We start from the raw sequence: 16,558 nt of genomic DNA, 5'->3' as shown, positions 1-16,558 counted from the left end.
TAAACAAAATCACAAGATCCCAAGCACTACATTACTCACTTTGGCACCCACAGTGGAAATCAAAGGTTAGAAGTCAATCTATCAAGCACATGAAAACTAAAATCAAGATGTAATCCCTATTCTTATATATGATAAAATAAGTTTCAAACCAAAAATATCTGAGAGATTTTCAATAAATAGCTTAATGATAGTCTTCAAGGTATTAGAAATATAAGAACAACCAAAACCTTAATTTAGTACATTGAAAGAAGTAATAAATATCAGGTACAAAATTTAAAAATATAAAGACAGGAGTTCATTATGTTAAACATAACAAACAAGACTCAAAACATCTTCCATTTCTTTTGTCTCATATATAGAATCTACATTGATGTTTGTGCATGTAGGGCACAAAAGTGGAAAAGGTGACTATAAGAAGGAAGGAAAAGTTATAAGTGGAGGGCAAGGCAAACAAGAGAAGACAATGGAATATACAAGTCACAAATTCAAAATAGGTGTTTAATAAGAGAGAGAAAGGGTAACAGTGAGAATGGCATGGAAGAATAGCAGTGCATGTTGAATGAGAACAATGCAAAATGATAACTATATGAACTTGTTACAGAAAGAACAAAAACTTTTCCTTTTCATGATAACCAAGCTCCAAAAGCAGGAGGATTCCTAAATTTTTGTCCTGTGGTAAAACAAGGATGAATGGGAGTAAAGGAGATCAGATGCGTGCAGTGGTGCAGTGAATGAAGAACAGAGAAGAGTACTGAGAAGGAGGAAGAAAGATTTAATGTAAACTGGAAGGAGGAGAACCACAGGAGAGGACAAGGGAAGAAGGAGGGGCCTAAGAGTAATGAGAACAGGACTCTGAAGGTGAGTGAGATGTTGGGTTTTCTGAAATAACACCAGAGCCTCCACAGAGAGCTGCATCCCTCATTTTTCAGAGGTGGTTGAGATTCAGGATGCAGAAAGGTTTCCATTTAGGTCAGTTTTGAGAGATGTTACACATTACCCCCTCTCTCATTTCTTTCCAAAGAGCTAATACTAGATGAGTGAGAAGTATAGGGAAACATAAGTACACATTCCCTTTCCCACATCTAACTCCTAGTGTCTCAATTTAGTTGGTACTAAGAGAGAGAAAAGTGATAATTAAAATGTAATGTTGGTATCCCACAATAGATTGGACCCATCCATAGAAATTGTAAGTCTTCACATCTGCCAAGATGTATTAAGGAAAAATAGAGTACCTTAACACAGCTTTACAGTTACAATACTTCAGGTAAGTTCTATATTGGGTTAAAGACCCTTATTGATCTTGTACACAGGCAGTGTTTGTTGCAAAATAGAACAGTATTATATAGTTTGCCTTATTTTAACAATTGTTAGTGCATTGTTATCTTCATCCCCCTTCTCCCCTTCTTTCCTCCTTTTCCCTCTCTTCTCTACCCTTCCCTGTCTTCTCCCTCCCTCCCCTCTCCTTTCCTTTCTGTCATATCCCTGCAAATTCCCTTTCTGACATTCGTGACTCTTAATTGTATAGAATAAATTTAAAAGCACACGTACAAGCAAGATTACAATTGTAGGAGACAGACTGTTGCTATCTTTAGCTATTTAAGGACCAGCATCAATAACCTTAAGCAATATTAGCTTTGTCAATCTTAGTGGATTTTATTTCTTTATTAATGACTTATCATCCACTGTGACAATAAACTTGTGGTAATCTCTAAGATTTAATTCTTTGGATATATACAATGATGCTAAAGGAAAATTAAGATGAAATACTTGGAATAAAGAACAAGACAAAAGTATTAAGTGTTATAATAAATCCGGGCGTGATGGCGCATTTAATCCCAGCACTCAGGAGGCAGAGGTAGGAGGAATGCCATGAGTTCGAGGCCATCCTAAGACTCCATAGAGAATTCCAGGTCAGCCTGGGTTAGAGTGAGACCCTACCTCAAAACACCAAAAAAAAAAAAAAAAAAAAGGAGTTATAATAAACAACCATATTGATGGCTATAAATTTTAGGATAAATATAATATGTCTAGGAAACATTCTTATGTTTAATCATATTCATAACTTCTTTTATATTTAATGCTTTGATTTGGAGATGGAAAAGTTTATATGAATAATTGCCTGCATTTATAATACCCTTTTATATATAAACATAATTGTCAGAAATTACATACAAGATAAAATCAAATATATGTATGAGTTCCTTAAATCAGTGGTTTTAGAATCATGGTCTTTGGACTAGTGACATAAACATCAGCATCACCAGGAAATTTCTTACAAATGTAAATTCTGTGGTTCCATCTGAGACCAATTGACCTTAATCCTTGATTTTGGGAGTAGGGTGTTGAACTTATTTCAAGCCTTCTAGAAGATTCTAATAAGTTTGAGAATGCATGCATTAACAGTTTTGAAATATTAATGCACATTTATACCACTAAAACAAGTTTGAAATTCTGGTTCTTGAGTATCTCTCATAACGAATTTCATTTAATTCATCTGGACTGAGGTCTAGACAGCTGATTAAACAAAACTCCCATGGTCATTTTTCAAGCTGATCTTGTCAATGCCACAGGGTTCACTCCTAGTAGGGTTTCACAGTTTGATTCTGTTCTCTCCTATTTGCAGACTCAACTTGGAAATCACCAAATTTGCTGCCAATGGTTTCATACAACTTTAATACCAGCATTTAGGAGGGTAAGGTAAGAAGATTTCTGTGAGTTCAAGGCCAGTTTAAGAATATATAGTGAATAAATTCCAGGTCTTCGTGGACTAGAGAAAGACCCTACTTTGAACAGCAAAACAAAACAAACAAAGAGAGAGAGAGAGAAAGAGAGAGAGAGAGGGAGAGAGAGAGAAAAGGAAAATTAATTTCCAAGTTGTAGAGGAGTTTAACAAATATTAAGGCAGAATAGTGAAAGTTTTTCCTAATTATGCAGTTGTTTGCCTTCATATAATCTAAGCCTAAAATGTGCAATTAACCTGTGAAAGCAAATTCAAGTAAAATACAGTATGCAGCCATCTACTACCAAATTCCACTGAAAAGTTGACTCTCAGTTGTGACATTACCTTTCATTTTCTATCAAAATCATATCTAATTGTGTGTTTTGGGATGCTTTTAAGTTGTTGGAGAATGTTTCATATAACGCAATGTTAAATAAAATAAAGTGATTGCACAGTAATCTAATGGGATAATACCTTTAGGAATTTGACCTCTTCCAATGGAAAACATAAAAGATAGTCAAATACAATAATGTTGTTTAGTGAAAATGGGGATTAGTAGCACTTACATTCATTTATTGAGTAATATTGGTAGTGTGGTTATTTAAAAAAAACTCATAGTTCTTCACATTGTCTATGTAGTGAAGGGTAAAGTAAGATTGTTCCTATCAGAGTATTTTAGTCACCCTGTTTCAAAAATAAATCTCGATCAAAGTGAAAATCTAAAATGTGAATATATGTTGCTAAAGAGAGAAAGGATTATTCCATCATTGTAAAGAAGAAATGGTACTGGACTAACATGCAAGTAAGTTCCTGACCATATATAAATTGTTTATATTTGAACCAAACTCTGTAGCATCTACATTCTTACCTAGTGTTCATATGCAGTGAGATACTAGAGACTTTCTAACTTATAAGGCCTGATTTTTACATTTTTAGACATTCTATCAGCCAGTTGTTAATCTCATGCCCATACTAAAGGAAAAGCTGACGGTTTTCATTTAAGATGAAAAATGAAAAATTAAGAATGCTTTAAAGACTATAAATACTTAAGTTTCAAAATTTTCAGACCACTTCACTATATTGGACTTAAAATTATAGAGATAAACATACTACTATTATAGTGCCTTGTCCCATTTTTCCATTATAGCAAGTAAAACCAGCAAGTTGGTATTCATGAGAATGGGGATATTTTCATCCAAAATAGGCAAGTATAGAAACAGATGTCCACATAGCAGGAGATCCTCAAGTGCAAGCACAGCAGCAGTTGTAGGTGTATATACACACAGGTACAACATTCCTGTAAGTATGACATCCTCTGTTGCTTATTTGCCACATTGATGTATCCCAAACAAAGTCCATATGAACAGGTTTGGTATGAATCTCAGACATGCCTGTATTACTAACCTAGCCTTGCTACTCATTTGTGAACTCAGCAAAATTTAGTGATAAGTGTTTCTAAGTGCCAGTTCTGAATGTTCAATAAGTAAATATGTGTCTCTCTGACTCTTTGCCTCATATATAAGCTTGCTAGTGTAATTATGTGAAACATGCTGAAGTCTTTGTTACCTCCTTTGACTAATATATATTTATATTAGCATAAATAAAGATGCCAAATAGAATCAATATTTTAAAAAGGATGTGAAAGCCATAATGGAAATTCTATGAAATTTGTTCATCATATTTTGTTCGTTCATTTGCTTAGTGTGCATGTCCATGTGTGTAAGTGAAAGTACATTTGTGGAAGTTAGGGGACAGATAATTTTCAGCTTGAACATTCTCTTTTGTTCTGTTTTTTGAATCAGGATATTTTATTGTTTTTGTTTGCTGACAATTTCAGGAGCAACTAAGTAATTCTTCTGTCTCTTCCTCCCTTCTTGATGTAGGCCTATAGGATTCCAGAAACCCAACACTACTACCAACCCTTACATGTGGTCAGAGGATTCAAATACTCTGACTCAGATTTGTGCAGGAATCCTTTATTCGCTAAGCTCACTCCCTAGTCCCAGCACAAGTTCTTTAATGGACTCCTACTTTACTCTCCTAATTTTTCATGTGTTTATGCCATTTAATATGAATGTAAACACAAATTTCAAGATTTCTGCACTTATCAATTTTCTCATGTTATTATTTTCTCCTTACTACTAAATGAGGAGACACAAAAAGGGAAGGCATCAAGGTTTCTAAAGTATACAGCAGCCTAGAAGCTATCATAGTCAATTTTGAAACACGTGATTTTTTTCTGGAAATTAAACAGAAATTACTCTGTGTAGCCCTTTATTGAATAGAAAGTTTAAACATAAAGATTCACTTCAATGTGTCATTTTTCTGTTGTTTTCTTATGTATTATTGTTATTGTTTTCTTTACCATGCTATTGAGTACTACCTGTAATTCTATCATTTATTCACATGTGGAGGCTATCAATTTAAAATGTATTTAAAAATCCAGATACTTAAGTTAATTATAATGTTTAACAAATAAATTTTAGATAATCAGAAAACACATCCTCTAAAAGAGTCATTTCAATTGAAAGGTTAAAGCCTTATTTTCTTTCACTCACTGGTATTAAAAACAGGTCAAAACACATATTTAATTGAATATGTATATACTAGTATGTGTACTGTGTGCATATGAGTTAGCTATCCAAACCAAGGGACCTGCTATGTGTTAGGCAGGGACTCCACATTGATCCACCTTTATTTCATAGCATGTTTACTAAATGTACTCCCCATTCCTCATTGTGTATAGACTTTCACCCTCCCCTCCCCTCTCTTCTCTTCTTCTTTCCCTATTTTTTTGAAGACAGGGCCTCACTATATTATACAAGCTGACCTAAAACCCTTCTTCCTCCTGCCTTTGCCTTTCAAGTTCAAAAATTATAATATTCATTCACTGCTACACCTGGATTACTTGTGAAAAAAATAATAGCCATTTTAAAAATCCATTACCATTACTAAAATAAACTGTCTTTTACAACCTGATTCATTCTCCCACTATTTATATAAACTTCACTGAGACAAATGCTAATAATATATGTTGACATGTGAATATGATAGAAAGTTATTAAATTTAAAACTTTATCAGCAATACATTTTTAGTCTTCCAGAAGTGGTTGATTTAGTAAAAAGTAACAAGGTTTTTTTATTTCTTAATATCCTTCAACAAACATATTGTCTTAATTTTTGCCTGTCATATTCCTATGATTGTATGGAAATGTAACAGAGGATTTGATGATTATACAATATCAGTTGTGAGTATTTATTATCCCCCAAATATTGTATATAAATTCCAAGAAGGAATGTGACCTTGTCATTTTCTCCATATGATACTCATTGCACTGAATTTTGGTATGTTTAATCCCTATAGGTTTGAATTTAATGGTGAACACTTGAAAGTGTCTATTTAGCCTTATGAGTATCTCCACACAAAAATCTGCAATATCTTGATCAATTTATTTTAGCTGAGGATATTGTAGCTGCTTTAGGAATGAGATATCTTCTGAAGCTATCATTAAACTATACAATTATTTCCAAACAGCTGTAGTGACAGTGACATGCCTTTTTTCTTGTTCACTTTTGCTTATGAAAGAATAGCCTTTAAAGGTGACACAATGATAGAATGCTGTATCTGACAGGACACTTGACCCCCAACTTACCACAGGATGCCATTTCATCTGTCTGGTCACCACAGTCGTCCTCCCTGTCACACATCCATGCTCTTGGAATGCAGCGCCCATTGCCACAGGAAAACTGGTCAGCCTGGCAAGTTCTAGCTATGATGGTCAGAAATATTTGGAGATTACTGAACAACACTTAAAATATAATAAGGCTTGAAATATCTGTTTCAACATAAGGGCTTATATTTCTTCATTAAGATAAAATATTTGAAAACTAAGTATTTGTTAATGCCACATCATACCAGCTTGTTTCTTTTCCCTAATGATTGCATGTTTTGCCCTCACATTAAAATGACTTAATTAGACTGCTAGGATATTTAATTTCTCCAAAAATGCACAAATGAAACCATAGATTCATTATGTTTGAAATGTGCATGACATATGTCCATTAATATATTATTAAATTAGATTTCATACAACTTATAATTAACAAAACAGTATTTTATAGAGCACTTGCCAATAAACTCAGAAATTTTTGCTGTAATACATAGGAAGCCAGTGGAAGCTGGATCAGGGCTCTAATCTCTCTCTTTCTCTCTCTCTCTCTCTCTCTCTGTGTGTATTCATGTATATATGTATGCATTCTTACATGTGTAATTGTATGTGGATACACATATGTGAACATAAGTGTAGAGGCTACAGGGTAACCTTGGGTACCATTCCTCAGGTGTCATCCACTGTTTTGAGATCTCTCTCATTTGCCTGGAAGTCATCAAGTAAGTAATATTTGCTTACAACTTCCTGCAGGTGTCTGCCTGACTCTACTTCCAGCACTTAGATTACGGGCATGAGCCATAATGCCTGCATTTTTTCTATGGGTTCTAAGGTTCATAGTCAGGTCCTCGTGCTTGCAAAGCAATGACTTTACAACTGAGCCACCACCCCATCTTTTTGTGGTATCTAGTTTCTTCTAATCCTGGGTAAAACTTATCTTTTCCCTCCAATATTTCAATACATTTAACTTCACACTTCTAAGTGCTCTATTATATGGAGTAAAATTCAGAAAATATCTTCTAATTTATACATTCTCTTTTAGACATTAAAAGAATGTCCTTCTTGTAGTCATGTAACAAATGCTTGGCTTTTTGTTCAATGTATAATAATGAACTTTGCTTTGTGCTGTCTTAAGGGTTTCAATGAAAATGCTTGGCTTTTTGTTCAATGTATAATGATGAACTTTGTTTTGTGCTGTCCTAAGGATTTCAGTAAACACAAATGTGAAACCTTGTTTCTATATTGCCAAACATAGTGGCTTAAACTCATTCAGCTAAGATTCTGTTCAATCAGGAGCATGATTGCCTTTCTCTATTATGAACAGGTCAGCTTTGGAAAGCACACAAGCCCATAGAGATTCCTTAAACCTTCTTCCATGCCTTAGGATGTTATGTACTTAGTTATTTTCAGTAAGAAGTTTTCATTTTCTTTCTTTTGTTCCTCAGTAATGCTAATATATCCTGAGTATAAATATTCCAATCACTTTTTCATTGAACTAGAGAATAAAACAAGATATGTTGGTAAGGTTATACTGTGAAATTTAAATATTTCATTAAGTTGATGTTTCAGCAGATGGAAGACAACTCAGGATATGGACTTTGGTGGATGTAGACAAAAGCCTTGGCTTGTAGATGTCTTTTTCCTGGACTTAAAAATTATGAAGATGTGTTTCTTGTCCATTAAATAACTTAGAACTTGAGTGCTATTGATTGATACAGATTAAAGATCAAGCCCAAAAAAACCGAACACACACAAAACAGGGCTTTGAAATAATTTCCCATATACACACACATACTTGCAATGTAAAGATACATGATCATTCAGTGAAAATTTTAAACATTGTTTTACCATCATCTGAAAAAACAATACTGGTCGATTTAATATACTGGGTTGGATGCATTGCTTATATAAAAATAGTATCTGTAATTTTAATAATTAGGGCAAAACATTACAGCATATATTTTGATGTATATGAATAAGGATTTAAATAACAAGTATTCTCAGCAATAACAATTATTTTGTTTTCCAAATAGGTCATTTATTTTACCATATTTAAGTTTTCTGAAAAACATACAAGGTTCTAAGTTTTCCAGTGTTAATACTTCAACTAAGATTGAAAATTTCCACTTTGTTGTCCCATTTGTCTAATATTACGAATTTTGGTAAAATTATTCTGGACTTCCTAATAAAATTAATGAAGGTCTTAGATGATGATGATTTTTGCAAAATTGGGTCCACTTGTATAAAGGTGTGTTTTTCTCTAAGCCTAGAAACCAATGTAGAGGTAGGTACCCAAGATTTGGGAGTTATTTTCCTTTATGGGGAGGAATACTAACAGAAGTCTAAGGGGCATTGATACTTTTTCCTTCCATGACTCTTTTGTTTTTACTAGTGACAGTAAATTATCTTTACCTTTTTAGTTCTAAGAGAAATTTAATTAGAGATACTAGTTTCAGTTATCTTTCCCCTTTTCCTCTCTAACATCCTTCCCTCCTATTCTGTTCTTTCACATATTGTATTTTCCTTGTTTCTCTCTTTTATGTTCTTTTTTCTCTTTTTTAAATTTCTTCTTTCTTTTCACTTCTTATTTTCTTTTATCCTTCATTCTCTCTTCCTTTTTCATTTCTTCAACCTTACTTGGTTTGTTTTTTTGTATGTGGTTTTTTGAGGTAGGGTCTCACTGTGGTCCAGGCTGACCTGGACTTCACTATGTAGTCTCAGCGTGGCATTGGATCCATGGTGATCCTCCTACCACTGCCTCCCAAGGGCTGGGATTAAAGGCGTGTGTCACCAAATCTGGATCTTACCTTATTTTTGTTTTAATAAAAACAAAACATGTATTTCATTTCAATTAAATTTTAATTGAATATATATATATGTATATATATATATGTATATATATATATACATATATATATATTCATTTCATTCTTTTATGTGATATACTTATAACACAGTAGTCACTAATAATATATTTTCTTGAGTGTTTCAAATAGTTTTGATAGTGTTTGCTTTTATTGGAAGAGATGGCAAGAGAGGAAAATGGAAAATAATTTCTAAGGTGCTAATTCATGTTTTCTATTATTTACCAGGGTGATGGCATAAGAACTGTGTGTTACCTCATTATAGCTCTGCAGATAGAGGGACTGTTGTAATCTGCAAGTCCAAACATTCACTGAACAGTGACTGAGAGGTGCTTTGTTCAGAAAGTATATAAATTCTCTATGTCTTATTATCATGGAAAAAAATAATATTTCTTTTTTTCTGCAATAGAATTTTAACTGAATTCAGATGAGAAAGATACTTCATCCCTTAAATCTCTGCATATGTGGATTTATTACTTTTTAAATCAATGGAGTTTTATAAAGTATATACACTTTACTTTCTCAGTCCTCACCCACATCAGTTGTGATTATCTTGGAAGTAATATTAAAACTGCCTCTCTGCACCTCCTCCAGAGCTGTTAATCCTGCAGTTGATTCAGAAATCTGCTACCATGAGAATATTCCTCCCTATGATTACACATGCTGCTACAGATGCCATGTAGCACTGAGAAATCCCACAGCACACGGAAATTGTGCATAGGAGGATATTGGAATCAGAGAGATTGCCTAAATGTTATTCTTGCTTTATTTAAATTAAAAACATTCTATTTAATCAAAACATATTTTGGATATCATGCCTGTAAACCCACTGTTTGGGAAGAGGAGGTAGGAAGGTCATTAGTTCAAGACTAGCTTGTTCAATGTACCAAGATCATACCTCAAAAAACCCTAAGACTGAGGATGCAGCTCAGTGGTACATCAGTTGGGTAGTATGTGGTAGGTCCTGGGTTTTTACTCCCCAGTACCACAAGAGATAAAAGGACTTTTTAGTTTATTTATAAAATATGATTTTAATACATTGGTTGTTTTAGCATGACACAATAATCTAATATGCATTTAGCCAAAATTGTTAGAAGATATGAAAGGTAATATTATGTAATGTAATTAGAGGCTAATAATAGGAGAATGTTGGTCAGATACTATCTGGGTTTGAAATTGAAATTACCCTTAGGAAAATTAATTTCAACCCCAACTATTTTTCATCTTATTCTTTGAATTTTCCTAATAATTAGGCAAAAATACTTTAGATGTGAAGTCCCACAACTGCTCCTTGCAAATGTGTCTGCTATTGCTGGACATCTTTTACTAGATTACTGGATACATCCTTGAATGTACTTTCCCATTTTCCAGACTACTCTGTCTAAACACAGTATGCTTCCATATGGTCATCATTTTCAAATAAAATGTTTGTGTCTGACAGAGAGGTACTATGAATAATATTGTAAATTTTTCTCCCCTGTCTATATCTCACAGCTCTTTAGTATTTTAGAGTTTTATCTGTATTTGTTCTAGATTTTTTGTTTTGCTTTATTTAAGACAAATGCTTGCTGCATCTAAATTTGATGTCCCTGATGTCAGCCATGTAAATGTTTACCACATTTCCATATTTATCTCCTCTTTCCAGAAGTAACTCTTGTCTGTAGATTGTTTTTGCTTCCTAACATCTCAGTATTACTTGGGCACAGTAGTTTTTAACAAGTATCCCTTAAAGTAGTTTTGTTTGTATTCTTCATGTTTTGTATAATGTGTTTTTTCAAATTGCATTTGATTGACATTTGAGTACAAATTTACTCATTTTAATTGTGAATAGCAACCTTATACATAATTATAACACATATCCTCTAGTAAATATTTTCTAGTAAATAAGCAGTAAAGATGTTTAAGGGGAGTTTACTATTACTGGCACTAAGGGAAATAACTCTCTTCTTTGTGAGTCTTTTACACAAGTGTAAACTTAAAAATGTGGAGCTAAAGGCAAACACAATTTTGAACTGAATAAATTTGGCCAACTTGCTCTCTGACGTAAATGTTAATGAGTGCATGCCAGTTCCTTCTCCCCAGATAGTGACAATATTTGGTTTTATCACATTTTTACTTTTCTAATTTAAATGACTTTTAACTATTATTTCAGAAATTTTCCTATGTGTTTTCCTGAACTTAATATTGCTTCCTGCAAAAAGTCTTCCAAGACAAATTCTTTAGTCTTCCTATGAGCACCATCATGATTCAGCTTAGCACTTTGCATACATGTTAGAATGACCTGTTGACATGTCTCAGTCATCTTTCTTAGCTTATGCCTGAAAGCTATTGTGCACTTTTGCTCATTCTATCATCAGTGTCTTGATAGTTACTGAACAGAATAAAAATATGACTTATTGTGAGAAGGGTTTCATTTTATATATGAAATGGTCACAATGTCACTGGACATAAGAGTGGATTTCAGGGCTGGGGAAAATGCTCAGTGACTAAATACATTGGTCAGGTTTTATTTCCCAAGTACCCACAAAAAGCCAGTGCACAAAGCAGCTGATGTGTATGGGGTTTGTTTGTACTGAAGAGACCCTAGAGTGCCCATATTCCTTCTTCTTGCTTTCTTTCCTTTTTTCAATTAAACTAAATATATTCTATTTTTTTATTATTTTTTATTTGAGAGACAGAGAGAAGGCGGGAAAGAGAGAGAACATGAGGGTGACAGGACCTCCAGCCACTACAAATGAAGTACAGACACATGCGCTACCATGTGCATCTAGCTTTCATGGGCCTAGGGGAATAGAACCTGGGCCCTTTGGCTTTGCAAGCAAGCATATTGACCACTAAGCCATCTCTCCAGCCCTCTCTCTTTCTTTCTCTGTACCTCTCCCTTTCTCCCCTCTATCTTTATCTGCTCAAAACATAAATAAATACATTATTATTATTTTAAAAAGAGTGAATTTCATTTGAAACTAGCCCCCCCCCCCCATCTTGAGGTTTTCATCTAGGATATATGTTTTTATATAAACTTATACTGAGGTTCCTATGAAAGGTTTTATATGAATTTTCTAATTTTCTAATGCAGTAAGCCATGTAGCCTGTTTATTTATTTAGGCAAAAAGAAAATGAAAATACATTGTAGATAAACATGTATTTCAGAATTTTCAAAGACAAAAGATACATTTGTTTTTCTCTTGATTCTTCTGATTCAAGTGCCTAAGGTGTTCATTGGCCACACCTACTGTTGTAAACATACTGATAAGATCTAGTGGTAAATAGTATGTCTTTATGGTAAATGACATTTTAGCAAACCTTGCTTCTGTTTCTTAGAAGACTACCAAATGAGTACCTGAGAAATCATACTGGCCATACTGGTTTGTGCTTATGCAGAAGTATTTCCAGGCTTACTAGTGTTAATTGCTAAAAATGCACAAATGTTCCTTTACAAATCATATGGAAGCAAATGAAATGCATAATTTATCACAAACAAATATGATGATGATCATTAAGACGATTTCTTTCCATTTTAAGGATAAAGCAGCTCTCTCTATGTTTAGAATGTAATGAGGCATAATGTTTGGACTGATCCATATACATTTAAAGGTTACTAATTTTTAATGGCTTCAATAATTGGTTCATTACAAGTTAAGGACATATTGACAAGACCACCTAGCTATTCCTAATCCCAGCACAGTAAAATTTACTGCAAGGCAATGACCTTTTAGATAGAATGCTGGGGAATTCAGGCAGGTCTTCCTCTCTCCTAGATACCTAAGACCAAATGACCTTGGGAAGCTGTTGTTTTAGAAAGACTTAAATGATAACCATAACTTTTAAGCAAATTTAGTTACTCCAAAATATAAGAAGAAATTTTCAATTCCATGGATCTTTAACAATATATGTTGCTTCTTAAGAAGGGGAAAAAAAAACAAACAAACCTCTATCAGATATGGGTTAAGAATTTGGAATGATGGCTCTTTTGTTCTATCATTGTTTTCTTTATAGTGAACAGCTCTTTGGCAGCTATTTGTAGTACAGACATATTTTACAGAGCTAAAAACTTAATGCATTCAGAAAATGGGGTTCAGAGAAGGACAAGACCCCCAAGGAAAACCTGTGGCAAAAGATCTTCTCAACATCTGATTCCTTTTGTTACATCTGATTCCTATTGGTGCTTAGAAAGGCTGATAATGGCAAGTGAAAGAGAGTTGGGGTGGCTGATATGCATTAAGGTGGCTACAGTGTTAAAGAATGTGTTTTTACCAATTATATCAACACTTGTCATCAAACCGAAGTTTTATTCATCACTTCAAGAAAAGCAGTAAGCTGCTGCTAGACAGAATCATTTTTCAACATCTAGCTGACTAATAATGACCTGTCTAGCATGCTTTTGCAACCTGTACCACCAGCTGTATATCTTTATTCAAGAGGCTGGCTAGGGAGTCAATGATCTATTACAATGGAATGGATTATATGGAAATATAAATAGGCCTAGTGGTCTTGGGACTTCAGGGAAGAAAAATAAAGCTCCCTTCCATAAACAATGTGCCATGAATAGAAAACTATTCAGAAAGATATTCTATTGTAGAACAAATTAAAAAAAATTCCAAATTTTTTCTAGGTAGGAAAAAAAAGGTTGTTCCTTGTGAGCTGGCCTATATCACACGTATTGACAGATCTCAACTTTATTGCCAACTAAAATTTATCAAGGAGAAGGTTTTTACAGGAATTATACTGCTATCAAACCAGATGAAGTGCCAAATTACTTTGGAAAGTAGAGTCAAACTCAAACACCAGCCTTTGTAGTATCCAACTGAAAAACCAGTGGCCACCACCATAATCATGTTCATCAGTACAGGGAGGCCCAGTGTGATTCAAAGTCCAAGACTATATCTGTAAGAGGATTAATTGAGAGTTGACATAAACATCAATGAGGAAACTGATACCTGCACAAGTTTGATTGGCCTCATCTTCATTGTTTCCACAATCATTAGCTCCATCACAAAGCCACCTTTTGGGAATACAGCGATTATTCTGGCATTTGAACTGATCATCAGGACAGCTGTGGTTGACTGGATAAAAGGGAAAGCAAAATTAATTACTGAAATATTGGATAAAATTATGAGTATTTTGAATAATACTTACAAAACTGTAGCAATAATTGCCATGTTATAGTATCATAAATGGCGTAGGTTCCATCTTTCATAGTCTCAGATAATACAATAATTAATGTTGTTTAAAATTATATTCCCATGAAAATTGTAAAATTTGTTAAAATATAAGCAATTAGGTATAAAATAAATAAAAGTTCATTCATTTTCACATCTTTATTTACACCAACTCTAACACTGTTTTTCTACCACTGATTAAAACAGGCGAGTTGATTCCATAATCTTTACCTAAAACACTTAAAGACAACCTCAAATTCAAATGTTAGATGTGGCAATTATGTGTCAAGACAATGTTTTTTTAAACAGAATCCACTCAAATATTTCCTTAAATAATAATTCTTAATTTTCTTCTGTTTCATACTCTGTTTCTTGAGATTTGAAGGAAAACTATATTAAAAATATATCTCTTGTGACAAATGACGATAAAAAGTAATTCAATAAAATTTTAATAGCAATTTTTTATCCTGGTACAAACAAAAAAAAACATATAATTAAAAGCAACATTGCAGATAAGGGTAATTCTCCTATGAGAAGCTATGTCAAGAAAAACCTTAAAATTCCAATATGCATTTTTCCAGTATCCTAATATGTGCTCTTAAGTATTTGTTTTACAATTTTAACATTATTATATCTTTTTTTTTTTGAAAATTCAACATTTATTTAAAACTACTTTTCCTAAGGCAGGTATGGTGGTGCACGCCTTTAATCCCAGCACTCAGGAGGCAGAGGTCAAAGGATCATCATGAGTTCAAGGCCACCTGGAGACTACATAGGGAATTCCAGATCAGCCTGGGCTACATACAGTGAGACCCTACCTTAATAAAACAAAAATTAAAAAAAAAAATCCTTCTGTCCAGTAGTTTCACTTCTGTATGATGAAATAGACATTTATATTAGTTTTATCTTAATAAGAAAATTACTATTATGTCATGCTGTTTCACAGAGAACAAGTGTATATCTTATGTTTTTACATAAAGTACTTTTGACTAGCAAATGGTTTTCATACTACACAGAAAGTTTCACTTGGGTAAAGTTGTATAAAAAACACTAAAATGAAGGCTGGAAAAATGAAAGATGGCCTAGCAGTTAAGGTGTTTGCCTGTGAAGCCTAAGGACCCAGGTTTGATTCACTGGTACCCAAGTAAGCCAGATGCACATGGTGGTACATGTGTCTGGTTCATTTGCAGAAAGAAGAGGCCCTGAAATGCTGATTCTTGCTATCTAACTCTCCCTCTCTCTAATAAATAAGTAAATAAAGTAAAATATTTTTTTTAAATCTAAAAAAAAAGATATTCTTTAACATTGATTATAATATACATTTTTATTTACTTCTGGGACTTCAGCAAATATATTTGTCCATGAAAAATAAAATCATGCCAACATCAGAGGCCAGCATTTTAAGATAACATGGTTACATATATGCACTTGGCAAAATTACAACTAAAGCATTGGCAGCCCACTCTGTAACCCTAGCTACTAGGGAGGTTAAGGCAAGAGGATTGGTAATTAAGGCCAACATAGGATACATAGTGAGTTAAAGGCTCTTTGCCACTTTCTTCCATGAACTAAAATGAAATTCAAATGTAGTTTGGTAGTTTGCAGTGAGATATTGAAGGATAAAGAGTAAAATGACAAAAAAAATTAGATACAAGATTATGTTTTATTGACCACAAAATCATCAAAATGCTCAGAAAAGATACATTATGTGAAGATGGACAGAGATGTTTAACCATACATGTCCAGATTAATTATTCTAGTGGTCAGATGTGTTACATTTTTATATTTTCAGCTATGCTGTAAGATAATGTGTCACTCTTCGTGAGGCTATAAAATTTTATTAGCTGCAGTATATAACAAAGCATATAACCACACTATAGTTTGAAAACCACTATAATAATTCTCTGTATTAGAGATTGTTACTAGGCTATACTGAAAGTTATTATGGTTAAGAATCTTACATATGGGCTGGAGAGATGGCTTAGTGGTTAAGCACTTGCCTAAGAAGCCTAAGGACCCCGGTTGGAGGCTTGATTCTCCATTACTCACGTAAGTCAGATGCACATGGGGGAGCACACATCTGAAGATCTTTTGCAGTGGCTGGAGGCTGTGGCACACCCATTATCTCTCTCTCTCTCTCTCTCTCTC

At 33.6% G+C, this 16,558-nt stretch overlaps 1 protein-coding gene across 2 annotated transcripts in view; it reads right to left on the bottom strand.

Annotated features, from left to right (window-relative positions):
- Lrp1b (LDL receptor related protein 1B) overlaps window positions 1-16,558 on the bottom strand; it is a 2,087,209-nt gene that overhangs the window by 823,657 nt on the left and 1,246,994 nt on the right. For both annotated transcript variants that reach the window (XM_045147485.1, XM_045147484.1), the window contains 2 exons: window positions 14,189-14,314; window positions 6,373-6,489 (listed from right to left, as the gene is read on the bottom strand). In XM_045147485.1, the coding sequence (XP_045003420.1) occupies window positions 6,373-6,489; window positions 14,189-14,314 (243 nt within the window). The remainder of the gene's footprint in view (window positions 1-6,372; window positions 6,490-14,188; window positions 14,315-16,558) is intronic.

Source organism: Jaculus jaculus, chromosome 4 (genome assembly GCF_020740685.1).
Source record: "Jaculus jaculus isolate mJacJac1 chromosome 4, mJacJac1.mat.Y.cur, whole genome shotgun sequence".
NCBI classification, from domain to species: domain Eukaryota; kingdom Metazoa; phylum Chordata; class Mammalia; order Rodentia; family Dipodidae; genus Jaculus; species Jaculus jaculus.
This window is presented reverse-complemented; position numbering and strand designations above follow the sequence as displayed.